This window comes from Pelodiscus sinensis, chromosome 12 (genome assembly GCF_052426305.1).
Source record: "Pelodiscus sinensis isolate ZL-2025 chromosome 12, ASM5242630v1, whole genome shotgun sequence".
Taxonomy (NCBI): Eukaryota; Metazoa; Chordata; order Testudines; family Trionychidae; genus Pelodiscus; species Pelodiscus sinensis.
This window is the reverse complement of record NC_143063.1, coordinates 4165913-4182797: the sequence shown is the minus strand read 5'-3', so window position 1 is coordinate 4182797 and position 16885 is coordinate 4165913. Positions and strand designations below refer to the sequence as shown.

General features: G+C 51.1%; 1 protein-coding gene across 4 annotated transcripts; it reads left to right on the top strand.

Annotated features, from left to right (window-relative positions):
- The first annotated feature begins 480 nt into the window (after positions 1–480).
- On the top strand, positions 481–9526 carry LOC149523683 (uncharacterized). Of its 4 annotated transcripts, none has more exons than XM_089781416.1 (5): positions 481–589; positions 1631–1716; positions 2209–2335; positions 2888–3001; positions 6368–9526. In XM_089781416.1, exons 2-5 carry the CDS (start codon positions 1693–1695, stop codon positions 8263–8265), a joined length of 2163 nt encoding a protein of 720 aa, XP_089637542.1. In that variant the 5' UTR covers positions 481–589; positions 1631–1692; the 3' UTR covers positions 8266–9526. The 4 variants fall into 4 exon arrangements, with proteins under 4 accessions (XP_089637542.1, XP_089637543.1, XP_089637544.1 ...); XM_089781417.1 differs by lacking the exon at positions 481–589 and adding an exon at positions 1056–1131; XM_089781418.1 differs by lacking the exon at positions 481–589 and having other exon boundaries at positions 1145–1716; positions 6371–9526.
- The last annotated feature ends 7359 nt before the right edge of the window (positions 9527–16885 follow it).

The window sequence follows — 16885 nt, the reverse complement described above, 5'->3', positions numbered from 1 at the left end:
GCAGGGGGATCCCTGGGGGGGGCAGGGGGATCCCTGGTGGGGGAGGCAGGGGGATCCCTGGTGGGGGGGGCAGGGGGATCCCTGGTGGGGGCAGGGGGATCCCTGGTGGGGGAGGCAGGGGGATCCCTGGTGGGGGAGGCAGGGGGATCCCTGGTGGGGGGGAGGGGGATCCCTGGTGGGGGAGGCAGAGGGATCCTGGGGGGGGCAGACGGGAAGGGGGTAGCCTGGTGCCCAGGAGGGGGAACGCGGCCCCAGGGAGCCGGTGGCTCTGACGGGCCCAGGGGAGGGGAGCGGGGCTGGTCCCGGGGGCGCTGCCGGGGAGCCCGGCTCTGCCCCGCCGCTCCCAGAGCCGCTCCCGGCCCGCGGGTGTCCCCGAGACTCTGCCCCGGCAGCTCCCGCTCCGGGCGGGCTCCCCCGGGTCTGCGGCCCCGGCTGCAAGACCCCCCCCCCCGGCCCCCCGCGGGAGACCTGCCGGGCGGGGCTGTGGGGCGGGTTCCCGCTAGGACCCAGCAGCAGCGGCAGCGGCGCCGGGACCGGGGCTGGGCTCAGGCCCCGCAGCGGGAAGCGCCTCTGGGCCGGGTCCCGGGCGGTAAGAGAGACTCGCCCCCAGCGGTGCCCGGACTGCCGGGGGGCGGGGACACGTGGGGATGGGGGAACGGGGATGTGGGGGGCAGGAGGGGGATTGAGGGGAACGGGGATGTGGGGGGCAGGAGGGGGATTGAGGGGAACGGGGATGTGGGGGCAGGAGGGGGATTGAGGGGAACGGGGATGTGGGGGGCAGGAGGGGGATTGAGGGGAACGGGGATGTGGGGGGCAGGAGGGGGATTGAGGGGGCGGGGTCGCGTGGGGATGGGGGAACGGGGATGTGGGGGGCAGGAGGGGGATTGAGGGGAACGGGGATGTGGGGGGCAGGAGGTGGATTGAGGGGGCGGGGATGCGTGGGGATGTGGGGGGCAGGAGGGGAATTGAGGGGGCGGGGAGATGTGGGGATGGGGGAACAGGGATGTGAGGCAGGAGGGGGTGCGGGTGGGAGGGAGCAGGGGTGTACTGAAGGGAGGGTGGGGTGAGGCAGAGGAATCGGAAGATTTACGGGGCGGATGGAGGAGGCTGCAATGGAGGGAAACCCTAAGGGTGGGGCACTGGGAAGGAAGGGGCGTTGTAGGAGGGGAGACTGGGGGAGCCCTGATCTCCTCTGACACCCCAGTTGTTGCCCATACCCTGCACTCTGCCAGCTCCTGCCCTGAGCCTCCTCCAGCGCCTTAACTCCTTCCTGGTCCCGCACTCCCATCTCCTGCCCCCAGCCGCTCCTGCAGTGCAAACCCTTGGCCTCAGCCTGGAGCCCCTCCAGCATCCCTAGTGCCTCATCTCCAGCCCCACTGTAGACCCCCACATCCCCAGTCGGAGACCTCAGTCCCTCCTATGCCCATATCCTGTGGGCTGTGGTTGAGGCGAGAGCGTGCTGGCTGCCAGCCCCACCCCGAGGCCTGTAGAATAGTCGACTAACTGATAAGAATTCATGAGATTAATTGATTATTCAGTTAACTGATAGTTAATCTCCCTAAACCTGGGGGAGTCGGGGTGTGACATGGACCCAGACCCCTTCTGAAACCTCCCCCTCTTGCCCTGGCAGGCTGAGGAATCGCGTCCCCGTTTCGCTCCAGAGCATCCCGTCTTACAGAGACAGGGCTGGGAATGGCTGGGATGGAGCCAGCTCAGGTAGGGGATTTTCAGGGAGCTGCGGGAGGTGAGGGGGATGCAGGAAACACTCAGGGAGGAAGGGAGGGCTACTGGGTGATACACCTGCTGGGATATGAGCAGCCTGGGCCAGATTTTCGGGACAGGCCCCTTGGCAGGGCTGCTGGGGACGTTCCCCTGTTGCTGGGCCAGGACACACCCCACGGGGCAGGGCTGAGCAGACTCCCAGTGGCGGAGCCTGACCCCACTGGCCGGAGGCTGCTGGTCCCTGTCCCTGTGCCCAGCTCAGAGCTCTGCTTCCCGGAGCAGCTTGTGGCCGGCAGCCATGTGGGAAATGAGAAGCTCCTGCCCTGCTCTGTCTGCTGGGGGCAAGGAGCTCTCCCCTTCTCCCACCCCCTCCTGGCTGCTCTGAACGGGAGGGGGGAATTCCGCTGTTGTGGGCCCCTCCCCTGTGAATCGCGGGATTGTGGGGTAGGGCAGCCGGTGCTGAGTGGGGGACTTTGGCTGTTCCAGGTGCCGGTGACCTTCGAGGAGGTGGCTGTGTATTTCACCCAGGGGCAGGGGGCTCTGCTGGGCCCCGCTCAGAGAGCCCTCTACAGGGACGTCATGCGGGAGAACTATGAGATGGTGACCTCGCTGGGTAAGAGATTCCCGTGGGGCCGCGTGTCTGAATCTGCTCAGGTTCTGCCCTGGGCAGGTGGATTTAGCAGGGGAGGCTCAGGTAGCCCCCAGCTCCAACAGGAGAGACTCTTTCATCTCCGTACCCCCTTCGAGGGAACAGGATCAGAAACTTAATGGACATGCTTGTTCATCCCCATCTCCCTTGTTTTCAAGGGGCCAAAAGCAGGGAATTGCGCTTCCTGTATTATTTCTCCTCCTCGCCCGGTTCAGCTTCCTGCCTGGGACTGTCTCCAGCCCTGGGGAGGGTTCTAGGTTCTGCAGACTTGGAAATAGGCCGGACTTTACCACCTGAGCTTGTGTGTGTGTGAGAGCAAGTCCCCCAGAGCACGTCTACCCTGAGACTCCTCATGAGGCTGTGACAATGCCCCCTCCCAAAGTCTTCTGCTTGCCAAGGGGTCTGATTTCCCACTGTCCCACGCAGGGGCCGGTTACACTCAGGGCATGTTCCTCGCGACAAATACTTTCCCCTGACTCCGTGCTTTCTGACCTTGCCTGATTTCACCCTCTGCAGGATTCCCTATTCCAAAGCCTGACCTGGTCGCCCGGCTGGAACGAGGGGAAGAGCCGTGGGTCCCGGATTGCCAGGCTAGCAAGCAAAGAGAGAGCCCAAGAGGCTCCAGCACAGGTGAGGAACAAGGGAAACTGAGACATAAATGCCTAGAAGTGAAGGATAACAAGAAAGGTTTCTACAGGCATGTTAGCAAGAAGAAGGTGATCAGAGAGGGTGTGCGGCCCCTACTGGATGAGGGAGGTAACCTAGTGGCCTATAGGCCAGTCAGTCTTACCTCGGTCTCTGGAAAAATCATGAAAGGGATCCTTAAGGAATATATTTTGAGGCACTTGGAAGAGGGGAAAGTGATCAAGAATAGTCAGCATGGATTCACAAAGGGCAAGTCGTGCCTGACCAATCTGATTAGCTTTTATGATGAGGTAACTGGCTCTGTGGACATGGGAAAGTCAGTGGATGTGATATACCTTGACCTTAGCAAGGCTTTTAATACGGTCTCCCACAATATTCTTGCCAGCAAGTTAAGGGAATGTGGATTGGATAAATGGATGGTAAGATGGATAGAAAGATGGCTAGAAGGCCGGGCCCAGCGGGTAGTGATCAACGGCTCGATGTCAGGATGGCGGCTGGTTTCTAACAGAGGGCCCCATGGTTCAGTTCTAGGACTGGTTTTGTTCAATGTCTTTATTAATGGCCTGGATGAGCGGATGGATTGCAACCTCAGCAAGTTTGCAGATGACACTAAGCTGGGGGGAGAGGTAGATACGCTCCAGGGCAGAGATAGGGTCCAGAGTGACTTAGACAAATTGAAGGATCGGGCCACAAGAAATCTGATGAGGTTCAACAAGGACACGTGCAGAGTCCTGCTTTTGGGACAGAAGAATCCCAAGCATTGTTACAGGCTGGGGACCAACCATCTAAGTAGTAGTTCTGCAGAAAAGGACCTGGGGGTTACAGTGGATGAGAAGCTGGATATGAGTCAACAGTGTGCCCTTGTAACCAAGAAGGCTAATGGCATATTAGGGTGCATTAGGAGGAGCATTGCCAGCAGATCCAGATATATGATTATTCCCCTTTATTCGGCTCTGGTGAGGTCACATCTGGAGTATGGTGTCCAATTCTGGGCCCCCCGTTGGATGTGGACGCATTGGAGAGGGTCCAGCGGAAGGCAACCAAAATGATTAGGGGGCTGGAGCATATGACCTGTGAGGAGAGGCTGGGGGAGTTGGGTCTGTTTAGTCTGCAGAAGTGAAGAGTGAGGGGGGATTTGATAGCAGCCTTCAACTTCCTGCAGGGAGGTTCCAAAGAGGATGGAGACAGGCTGTTCTCAGTGGTGACAGATGGCAGAACAAGGAGCAATGGTCTCAAGTTGTGGTGGGAGAGGTATAGGTTGGATATTAGGAAAAACTATTTCCCTAGGAGGGTTGTGAAGCACTGGGATGGGTTCCCTAGGGAAGTAGTGGAGTCTCCATCCCTAAAGATGTTTTAAGACTCGGTTTGACAAAGCCCTGGCTGGGATGATTTAGTTGGGATTGGTCCTGCTTTGGGCAGGAGGCTGGACTTGACCTTCTGAGGTCTCTTCCAGCTCTAGGATTCTATGATTCTATAAGTGAGGAGAAGCTGGGACTACTAAGTGTCACCGGATTTGCCTGTTACCATGGGGTACACTCGTGTACTGGGGTTTCACTTCTGAAGAGGGTGGGGGTGATAACTTGTCAATGTGCTGCTTTTGTTACTTGTGCTCTCACATGGGGCTCAACGTCTCCCCTCTGCCAGTTCCCTCCCAATGGAGCTCTCCTGTGGGATCCAGGTTTCCCGGAACTGGGTTCTGCCCGCCCTAGAATCAGAGGAGCACAGATACTCACACCCGCTAACTGAGCACATGTGAGAGGACTGGTTAATCAGCATTCAACAGCTTACCTCTGATATGTCCCTGGACTGAGTAGGTGGGTTTTACAGCAATGTCAGCACGTGGCCGTCTTGTGCCTTTGGACTCAGGGGGCTGCGTTTAAACAGCACTTTAAGCTGCCACCCGCATACGCCCCCAGGTACAGCACATACCGATCTCCGCTTTCGCTCCACGACCATTCTGCTAGTAACCCACTGGTTGAGCAAACCCCACCGGATTCTTGAGAGACGCGGGGATCTTTAGCGTAGGTACAAGGAGTGGTGTTGCGGAGTGAATGGGAAAGCTAAAAACATCACCCCAAAGAGGGGGGCAGAGAAAGGAAGGCAGAGAGAGAAACAGTCTGCTTAACCATGAAAGTTTATATTTCCATGCAAGAACCATATAAGGGGATGCTAAGAAACAAAACATTTAGCACATTAAATCAAATGTAAGTCTGAATTCAAATGTCAGGGCTAGTGATCCATCCCTGATTACATGAGGCAGGGTCAAGAGGCTTTTACATAAGAGATCTCACCGCTCCGTGAAGCTTGACTCGATCGGGGTTCCCAGGTGGTGATGGCAGCTGAGGGTCCAGAGCGTTGGAGACAAACAGAGGAAAGCTCCCAGCAGGGTCCGTCAGGAGCAGATGCAGTGTTAATGGGACTGATGCGAAATGGACATCCAGGCATCAGAAGGCCACTGGAGGCTTTGGGGGCAGTTATGTAGGGAAACAACAACAGTGTAATGGGAAACACGGGATTGTTTCTGGTAAACTGAGGGCTCATGGAGTATCCCAAAGTTGTTTTGTTTAGGCTAGACAATAGGAACGGCTCATTCCTGGCGATGGGGTGGAGATCATTTGAGGGAGCTCCGAATGCAATTAGTCAGCTTCAGTATTTTGGATACCAATAGAGGATTTATTACTAACATTGGTCTGTTAATTACTGATCTGGGTATGGACAGGTGTGGGTTCATTAGCATCAGGAGCAGAGATTTCCCATCAGGCACTGCGTTCCTGCTTCCCTGTCCCAGAATTCCCTGCAGTGCTTGTCTTGGAATAGCTGTTCTCTGTTCTGTATGCTGATGGAAAGGCCTCCCTCTCCTTCCTCCAATGCAAGTGAAGCTGGGGTGTTTCCTGAACCCTGTCACCCTTGTCCAGAGGGTTTTAGTGCGTCTGTCTCTCCCTTTTCACTGCTTTTTGTAAATCTTCCTTCTGATCGGCTTTGGTTCAGGCAGAGGCTGCGGGAGGGGCGGAGATCTTTCCTGAGCTTTATGCCCTAATTCCCCAAGAACACAAAGCTGGTAGGTAACAGAAGAGACCTCAGTTCTCCCCCGTCTCACCGAGGGGAGGGTTGCAGTCAGCAGGTGCCATATCATCCAATCAGAATCAGGCCTGGCTTCCCATTCATCCTGTCGGAAATTTCTTCCCTACGTTTATTTCCCTGAGAGTGTTTGGTGGGATGTGGAGTTGGAATCCAATGTCTCAATCTCTCCAATAGTTACTGTGCTGTGTTCTCCTTCTCTGCCTTCTGCCCTTTCCTCCCGGCACTGGCAGTGACTCCTTTCTGGATTCTCTCTCTCTCTCTCTCTCCCAGCAGGTGATAGGACAGTGAGTGACAACAAGGACGTGACTCAGCAGCAGGGAGGACCTGGGGAAGTGGAACCCCAGGAAGCGTTTTTGGGCAGAGCTGAAGGGAATGTTCCCCAGGACTTGGAATGGGGAAATGCTTGGGGAGATCGATACAGTTCAGAGGTTAAGCTGGGAACCTATCCCGGAAAGAAAACGGGTGAATCCATTCCATGTGGCGGAGCATCCCAAGGAAATGATCCCAAGGAAATGACCATCCAGCAGACAAGTCACAATGACAAAAAATCCTACAAATGCCTTGACTGTGGGAAAAGCTTTCGTCATAGCTCAAGGTTTATTATACATCAAAGAATCCACACAGGAGAAAGGCCCTATAAATGCCCCGAGTGTGGGAAAAGTTTCAATCACAGCTCAAACTTTTTTCAACACAGGAGAACACACACAGAAGAAAGACCCTATAAATGCCGTGAGTGTGGGAAAGGCTTCAGCTTGAAATCGACCCTAGTTAAACATCAGCTGATTCACAGAGGAGAGAAACCCAATAAATGCCTGGAGTGTGGGAAAAGTTTCATTCAGAAGTCACAACTGATTATACATCAGAGGGTGCACACAGGAGAGAGACCCTTTAAATGCCATGTGTGTGGGAAAACGTACATTGACAACTCCAAGCTTACAAGACATCAGCAAACCCATACAGGTGAACGACCTTTTAAGTGCCTTGAGTGTGGGAAAGCTTACACTTGGAAATCAAACCTTAATGTACATCAGAAAATCCACACAGGAGAGAAACGTCATACATGCTCAGACTGTGGAAAAACTTTCAGTCAGAGTGCATACTTTACTTATCACAGGAGAACGCACTCAGAAGAAAGACCCTATAAATGCCTTGAGTGCGGAAAAGGTTTCAATTGGAAATCTACCCTTAATTCACATCAGAAAACCCACACAAAAGAGAAACCCCATACATGCTTGGAATGTGGAGAATCATTCAGTCGGAGCTCGCACCTTCTTGATCACATGAGACTGCACCCAGGAGAAAGACCCTTTAAATGCCTTGAGTGTGGGAAAGGTTTCAATTGGAAATCAGCCCTTAAATCACATCAGAAAACCCACACTGGGGAGAAACCCTATACATGCTTGGACTGCGGGAAAACTTTCAGTCGGAGCTCACACCTGACTTATCACAGGAGAACACACTCAGGAGAAAGACCTTATAAATGCCTTGAGTGTGGGAAAAGTTTCAGTGTGAAATCAACCCTTCATGCACACCAGAAAACCCACACTGGAGAGAAACCCCATAAATGCTTGGATTGTGAGAAAACATTCAGTCGGAGTTCACACCTTATTTATCACAGGCGAATGCACTCGGGAGAGAGACCTTATAAATGCCTTGAGTGTGGGAAAGGTTTCAGTTGGAAATCAGCCCTTCATAGACATCAGAAAACCCACACCAGCGAGAAACCTCATACATGCTTGGACTGTGGGAAAGCTTTCAGCCAGCGCTCATACCTTAATAGTCATGGGAAAATCCACCTGAGAGAGAGGTCTTATGAATGCCTTGACTCTAGTCACCTGTCCTCACCCCTGTCTTCCTCCAGGCCCCAGACTGTGCTCCCCCCTCACCTCGGGCTGTTCCCTGCAGGAGAAGTGTCCCTGGGGGCTCGTCACTCCTCCCTTCCCTGGATCCCTCAGAGTTCTGGTCTCTGGGGATCAAACATGAAGGGATCAGGCCAATGGGTTATGGAGAGAAAAGTGGGGATTGAATGGTGGGAGCTAAGGGACTTGGGGAGCTGGGTGCTGGGGCCAAGGGTGCCCTGTGAGGAGGATACGAAGGAGCATGTGCCCCCTAAATGCCATGGGCAAGAGGAGCAAGGTGCAGAGCATCTGGGTGGACCAGAACACTAACGGAGGGGCCAGGCACCCACAGCTATGATCAGGTTCTCCCAAACTTACTGACATTGGCAGGGGGAGTGGAGTGAGAAGGCCCCATCCTGCCTTACTGCCATAACTAGGTGCCCAGGGAGCCGAGCGGGTTGGAGCTGCAGTGCTCTGCTCTGCTCTGCTGCTGCCAGTGAATATGGGGGCACCCGAGCCCTGCGTCCGGCATCAGACTCCCGCTATCCTATGGGCTCTAATGCACTGGGAAGAGGGAAGGAGGGGAGGGGAGTAGAGGCAGGGCCTGGCACAGAGGGGGAGTTGTCCCAGCCTTCTGCTGAGCCAGTAGTGGCGCAGGGAGGAGTCGTGGCATTTTTATAAAGGACTAGACACAATCCAGAGTGGGGCTGCCGCATCCACAACCAAGGATACTTCCTATAGCACAGAGTCAGAAAGATGGTGAAGAGGTGGAAGGGGATGAGGAGGAGGGGTTCACTGTGGGGCCACCCTGTGCTGTAAGGAAATGGCCTTCTTCTGTAGCCGTATTGGAAGGCCTATAGCCTAGGGCTTCCGTCTCCAGCCAGACTGAAAGATCAGCAGCCACGAGCTGTAAAGCAGGGAGTCACATCCTTGTATTCCATCTAAATCGCAGTAAAATAGCAGAGTGGCTAGCTGTGTAGAGGGACACCCCATCCCAGTGGCATCCACTAACTGAGAAAAACCGATCTCAAGATGGGCAAAGCAAACTTAGTTTACTGGTAGCATTTTGTCTGACACAAAACTCCCTATTAAAAGTTGGGGGTTGTGGAATCCTCGTTCTGTAATTAAGCTCCTCATTTTCCTATTGTTTGTAGAATCTCTGGTTTTATTTGTCTGCTGTATAATTAATTACACTGTGTGAATCATTGAAGGTGGTGGGATATGATTGGTTAGGTAATTTAATCATGTAACGATTGGTTAATAAAATGTTAGTAAAATAAAGGTAAGCAGAACTCAATTTTCACTATCTAAACTGGGGTCCTAGAAGACCAGCAGAAAGGAAAAAAGGAACAAATGGAAGAAGGAAAGACCTGGAAAAGAGCTCAATTCCAGACATGGCCTAAGAGTAGAGCTGCTAGAAATCCTCTGCACGACCGTGACATGGAGCAACCCGAATTCAGAGGAGACTGACCTTGCTTGGCCAACAGTGGACGTTTGCCTGCCTTGGTCAGGCTTGGTGAGGATGGCAATTCATGTGCTCAGCATGTGTATTCTGCTTGCTCCGTAATTGCTAATAAATAGAGAGCAAGGATGTTAGTGTGTGAGGCTCTTTCTTGGTGAAAGACTTTGCAAACCTGCAGGAAGTTACGTCCTGAGCCCTAAGAAATGGGTAAAGGTGTGTGTCCATCAAGCGTGGGAGTGAAATGCCTACAGTGAACTGCGTGTGGCTGCTGGCTCCTGCTACCGGGGGGGATTGACAGTGGGAGCCAGGAGAATGGGGATGGAGTGTTTGAAAGCAGAAGCAGAAAGTTAACCAGGATTTTACTAAGAACATAAGAACGGCCGTACTGGGTCAGACCAAAGGTCCATCTAGCCCAGTATCCTGTCTGCCGACAGTGGCCAGCACCAGGTGCCCCAGAGAGGGTGGACCAAAGACAGTGATCAAGCAATTTGTCTCCTGCCATCCCTCTTCAGCCTCTGACAAACAGAGGCCAAGGACACCATTTTATCCCCTGGCTAATAGCCTTTTATGGACCTAACCTCCATGAAATTATTTAGCTTCTCTTTAAACTCTATTATAGTCCTAGCCTTCACAGCCTCCTCTGGCAAGGAGTTCCACAGGTTGACTACACGCTGTGTGAAGAAGAACTTTCTTTTATTAGTTTTAAACCTGCTACCCATTAATTTAATTTGGTGTCCTCTAGTTCTTCTATTTGGGGAATTAATAAATAACTTTTCTTTATCGGCCCTCTCCACACCACTCATGATTTTATAGACCTCTATCATATCCCCCTCAGTCTCCTCTTTTCTAAACTGAAAAGTCCCAGTCGCTTTAACCTCTCCTCACATGGGACCTGTTCCAAACTCCTAATCATTTTAGTTGCCCTTTTCTGAACCCTTTCCAAGGCCAAAATATCTTTTTTGAGGTGAGGAGACCACATCTGTACACAGTATTCAAGATGTGGACGTACCATAGTTTTATACAGGGGCAGTATGATATTCTGGGTCTTATTTTCTATCCCTTTCTTAATAACTCCTAGCATCCTATTTGCCTTTTTGACCACCGCTGCACACTGTGTGGAAGTTTTCAGAGAACTGTCCACGATAACTCCAAGATCTCTTTCCTGATTTGTTGTAGCCAAATTAGCCCCCATCATACTGTACGTATAGTTGGGGTTATTTTTCCTGATGTGCATTACTTTACACTTATCCACATTAAATTTCATTTGCCATTTTGTTGCCCAATCACTCAGTTTGGTGAGATCTTCTTGGAGTCCCTTACAGTCTGCTTCTGTCTTGACTATCCTAAACAGTTTGGTATCATCTGCAAACTTTACCACCTCACTGCTTACCCCTTTCTCCAGATCATTTATGAATAAGTTGAAAAGGATTGGTCCCAGGACTGACCCTTGGGGTACACCACTAGTTACCCCTCTCCAATCTGAAAATTTACCATTTATTCCTACCCTTTGTTTCCTGTCTTTTAACCAGTTCTCAATCCAAGAAAGGACCTTCCCTCTTATCCCATGGCCATGTAATTTACACAAGAGCCTTTGGTGAGGGACCTTGTCAAAGGCTTTCTGAAAATCTAAGTATACTATATCTACTGGATCCTCCTTGTCTGCATGTTTGTTAACCCCTTCAAAGAACTCTAATAGATTAGTAAGACAGGATTTCCCTTTACAGAAACCATGTTGACTTTTGTCCAACAAATTATGTTCTTCTACGTGCTTCACAATTTTATTCTTTACAGTTGTTTCGACTAATTTGCCCGGTACTGAAGTTAGACTTACCGGTCTGTAATTGCCAGGATCGCCTCTAGAGCCCTTTTTAAATATTGGTGTCACATTGGCTACCTTCCAGTCATTAGGTACGGAAGCCGATTTAAGGGATAGGTTACAAACCACAGATAATAGTTGAGCAATTTCCCATTTGAGTTCTTTTAGAACCCTTGGATGAATGCCATCCGGTCCCAGAGATTTGTTAACATTAAGTTTTTCTATTTGTTCCAAAACCTCCTCTAATGACACTTCAATCCGGGACAGTTCCTCAGATTCATCACCCACAAAGGACGGTGCAGATTTGGGAATCTCCCCAACGTCCTCAGCCGTGAAGAATGAAGCAAAGAAATCATTTAGTTTCTCTGCAATGGCTTTATCGTCCTTGATTGCTCCTTTTATAGTTCGATCATCTAGGGGACCCACAGGTTTTTTAGCAGGCTTTCTGCTTCTAATGTACTTAAAAAACATTTTGTTATTTCTTTTTGAGTTTTTGGCTAGCTGTTCCTCAAAATCTTTTTTTGCTTTTCTTATTACATTTTTACACTTGATTTGACAGTGTTTATGTTCCTTTCTATTTATCTTACTAGGATTGGACTTCCACTTCTTAAAGGATACCTTTTTGTCCCTCACTGCTTCTTTTACATGGTGGTTAAGCCACGGTGACTCTTTTTTTAGGTCTCTTGCTATGTTTTTTAATTTGGGGTATACGTTTAAGTTGGGCCTCTATTATGGTGTCTTTAAAAAGTTTCCATGCAGCTTTCAGGGATTTGGCTCTAGTCACTGTGCCTTTTACTAGGGCTGTTAAGTGATTTAAAAAAAATTAATCGCGATTAATCGCACTGTTAAAGAATAATGTGATTCCAGCTGACCCCTGGCTCCAAGTTGCGCTGCCCCTTTGAAACACCGGGTCAGCATTTCAAAGGGGCAGCGCTGCATGGAAACACCTGCGATTAACGCACGTTAATTTTTTTAAGATATTAATTCTGCCCTGCGTTAATTGCAGGCATTAACATGCGTTAATTGACAGCCCTAGATTTTACATTTCTAACTGAATCTCTTTCCGAGAGTTGCTTATTCTCAGGCTCTCCTTTGTCTCTCGGTTACAGTTACGTTTTTAAATGACTCTATTCTCTTTCACAAGTCTCTGATTCACTTAGTGACATTTCTGAACAAACCTCCAGTGTGCTCTTGTCCCAGCCAAACACTAATATTAAAGTACTTGCCACTGATAGATCGAGACAGCTCTTGTCCTATGGAAGATGTTGTTTCTGGGGGATCCTTGCCAATATCCAGTTCAGACATCTTCCAGCTTCCTCGGTGACAAATAGGAAGAGGTGGCTGTGGTGGTTTGTTTTGTTTTGTTTTTGTTTTTTTGCAACCAACAAGAAGGATGTAGGCTTTCATCCCAGGTGGGATTTGAACCCACGGTCCCTGACTTACAAGGCCAATGCTTTGTCCATTAACCTATGTGGCTAAAAGAGACACATAGAAATTCTCTCCCAGATTTGTGTTCAACAAATTCACGTGGCAGACACCCTGTTTCTACACCTAACAGAAAGAACTGTAACCCCTCTCAGGCTAGGTCTAGACTATAGTCTTTTGTCGGAAAAAGCTACACAAATTGTACTCCGCAATTTGCGTCGCTTTTTCTGATAGCTTTTCTGGAAGAGGCTTTTCCGCCATTTGGCTCTGTCTTGACTGTGCCAAATGGTAGAAAAGCCTCCTTTTTCGGAGGAGCCCTTATTCTTCATTGAACGAGGTATACAGGGCTCCCCGAAAGAGCGTGTTTGCTCTTCTGCAAAAAAACGTGTTCCCTGGAGGTGGAGGAGTTTTTCCGGGATATCTCTGGTATCCCAGAAAAACCCACCAGTCTAGATGTCCCCTCAGTGAGGCAACTGAGCAGGTTGGTGACCGAGCTGAACACTACCTTTCTTCCAGACATCATTAGAGACGGCCCCATATTATAGTTTCCCTTCCTTCATGTCTGTGGCTCTGGTGGCAGTAGGACAATTTTGTGGCCAATAGGAGGCTGGAAAGGTGCTATGGTCAGCCTGCAAGGAATAACCAGGCTGGGTATCCCAGGGTGAGGCTTATGAGCTGCTGGGGGATGGTTGCATTGGGAACTCTTGATCAAAGCTGCACAGCCACATAATAGCCGGGGTTGTAAGGCAGACAGTGAGTCCAGTCCCTTGTAACTAAGGACATGCGGGAGTTTCTGTCGCCTAGTAACTTCCAGGAGATTCCGAGCAGGCCGCAGCCTCAGCTGCCACCTGCCTCACGGCTGAGGCTCTTGCTGCTCTGCTGGCCACCCCCTCACCTGAAAGGCCCAGAGTTAAAAGAAGCAGGCCTGGGGCAAGCAATGGCCAGCTTTGATAACCCATAACCACTGGGTTATGGACCCAGCCAGCTTCCGCTGCCCCACTCCGCAGGCTCAGCTGGGAAGGTGTTCCTTGGCCCACACCACCGTGACAGAGCAATCTTGTCACCTTCAAGCCTCATCTCCCTAGATCTCTTGGAGTCAGTCCTATGTGCCGCGCCTCAGTTCTGAAACCGCCCACTGAGAGTACGTTTCCCTGTGGAGCCCATTCACCACCCCCAGTGGCCCAGGAGGAAGAGGAAGCATTTGTTCATGAAGTCCTTGTGAAAGGGGAAAATGATGGTACCTGATCACTTGGGAATTTTGTGGCCCAAAGGAAAGCACTTGGGAGCCAAAGGAAAATGTTTGTGTTTCCAGATTCATCCAGAGCTTCCATAGTATAGGAGCAGTGCATAAGCCAGGATGGAAGTCCCCCTGAGTACACCCAAGGGGAAGGGGTGAGGTCTTGTGTTGTGTTGTGCAAATTATTTCCTGTAACCCATCAATCTTCATGTCCCGTTCAACTGGTTCTGTTTAATCTTACTTTGATGTATGTATCACGTGTGTGTGTAAAATAGACATATAGAATGGGGGATACTTTGTGTGTTTCACATATGTGTATGGGAGACATGGAGGGTGTTACCTGCAACTTCTTGATGAGCCACAGTTAAACAATCTTTTGTCCTTAAGTCTGAGCAGTGTTTGGTAGGGAGTGGCCTCAACTCCTTAACAAAAAGAATAAGAAAGCAGAGGCCTGGGCCTTTTGGCTGGGCTGCACCTGAAGGAAGGAGCCTGAGACCCCGGGATGGGGAGACAGCCCTGGTGTAGAGTGGCAGCTGGAAAAGAGGTTTTAGGGTGAGTGTGAAGAGTTTGTACGGAGGTTTCAGTGGAGAATTAGCCAAGCGGTTTTGTTTCCTTTGATTTGTAATCTACTTTGCTCTGCCTGTTCTCGCTTATATCCTATTGGCAGGCGCGGCCGGAGGCGGGCTGCGGCAGCTGGCGCCCCAGGCGGAGTGCACGATTGGCGCCCCCGCCTGCAGGGCCGTCAATGGGCTGACGTCATCATTGGGCGCCCTGTGACGTCATCATTGGGCATCCCGTTGAAGTCAGCGGCCAAGTCCGCCTACAGTCATGGGCCACCCCTGCCTACTGCTTCCACTTAATAAAACCATTTTTATTTTCTATCAAACCCAGTGTAAGTCATTGTTACCTGGGAGGCAACCAGTGTGCACATTCCCCCTAAACTGCCCTCTCCTTGGACCTGAAGTGGTTCAGTGCCTGTGCTGCTTCTCGGTGGGGGCAGACACCTCAGCTCAGGGCCTTGGCTGGGGGAGACCAGCAGGCCTGGGCCAGCAGGCCTGGGCAGTGAGAAGCCCCAGAGAGCAGGAAGGTAAGTGGCAGTGGCCATGTCAGCACCCTGGGAGGCACCCCCGAGGGGCTGTCTGTGACTGCACCCCATCACAATGTCATAACAGTGACCTGCTGTATCTGACAGTAGCTCCCCGACACCCCCGCATTCACCGCTAGGAGAGGACTATGAGGTGTTTTGCACAAAGTGAGCACGGTAAGCGCTGTTGGAGGAGTTTGAAGTGAAGCTGGAGCGCTGGGCTGAAAACCGCTCAAGAGCTCACAGTTTTAGTATTTTCTGTTGGCGTCGTTTGGGAGGGGGAACCAGAAAAGGGAAAGCCTACAATAAGTAATCACGGAGCACAGTTAGCCTGGCCAAGTTGAAGGCAAAGGGAGAAATGCCGGCATCAGAAGTATTTATTAGGAATGATTTGTGTATGTGGCTAAGACTGAGGATGTGATGACCAGCGGCAACGGGGACCATTGTGCTGAGATCCCCGAGGAAAGGAGGGAATCCCAGAGGCTACTAAGAGAGATGGAGAAGGTCTCTTTTACACCCCTGCAGCAGGGAGACGCTACCAATGCCCTCGGAGCCAAAGGGGTTGAGGAGCTGGTAATCCCTGAGACGGGGGGCTGACAGCCTCTGTGGGTCCCTGGACAAGGTGTGTGTGGAGGCCAGCTCCAAGCTACCAGAAGGAGTGGGGCTTCAGGTGGAAGGGGCATGATCCTGGGGGAGATCTGTAATGTCTTGAGTAAAAGTCACAGGAAAATCTCCTTGCCAGGATGCTGTCAGAGCCATATTAGAGAGCAGCCCTGTCAGCTGTTAAGGTCAGTGTTTAATGTGGAAAATAAGCAACCCGGCATCACACCAGCCCTGTCACCAGTGGGATTCCACTCACCACTTTCATAGATTCATAGACTTTAAGGTCAGAAGGGACCATTATGATCATCTAGTCTGACCCCCTGCACAGTGCCAGCCACAGAATCTCCCCCTCCCCCTCCTAGAATAATCCTCTCAGATATTGAAGCCTTCAAATACTTTGAAGACCCCAAGATGCAGAGAATCCTTCAGCTGTGATCTGTGCCCCATGCTACAGAGGAAGGCGAAAAACCTCCAGGGCCTCTGCCAATCTACCCTGGAGGAAAATTCCTTCCCAACCCCAAATATGGTGATCAGCTAAACCCTGAGCATGTGGGCAAGACTCACCAGCCAGACTTTCTCCACAGGAGGGCTGGGCTAGGGAGCTACTGCGGCACTGGGAGGAAACATGGAGCACAGACCGGCAGGGAAATTGGGATTCTTTGCTGAGAGGCATCTTGTGCAGTCCTCTCTGGCAGACTTTCTAGGGTCAAGCTCAGAAATGTCCCCTTCCCACCAAGGCTGCTCATTCCCATCTCTGGGGAGCATGAAATGACCCTTTTCAAAAGCAGCTGTAGCTTTAGGTCTCACCGGAAGAGTGTGCTGCACCCAAACATCATGGAGTTGTACTGACACCAGTCAAAGGCGAGGAAAGCCGGGAGGGACAGAGAAAGAATTCTACAGCAGCCTGGGTGGGAAACAGGAGCAATTTCCCTTAGTCCTGTCCTGCAGCTTGCAGGTTTCTAAGATGTCAACAGGAGAGAAATGACTTGTAAATCAGAACAGAAAGGGGAGAAAAGACATTTGTCTTTGCAAAGGGGGAGGCAGTTGTATGATCTCAAAGAACCAACAACTTTAAAATCACAAAAAAAAAAAAAAGCAGTCATGTAGCACTTCAAAGACTAACAAGATAGTTTATTAGGTGATGATTTTTGCAGAAGAGGTTTCTGTGGAAAAAAAAAGCAGTGTAGACAAGTCCATTTTGCTGCCCCTCACATACCACATACCACAACCCAAATTCCTGAACCCTCACATCCAAAAGTCTGTGGCTTACTTAGTACCCTAACCCTACATCTGACCCCAACACTGCCCGGCCTGCAACTCCCT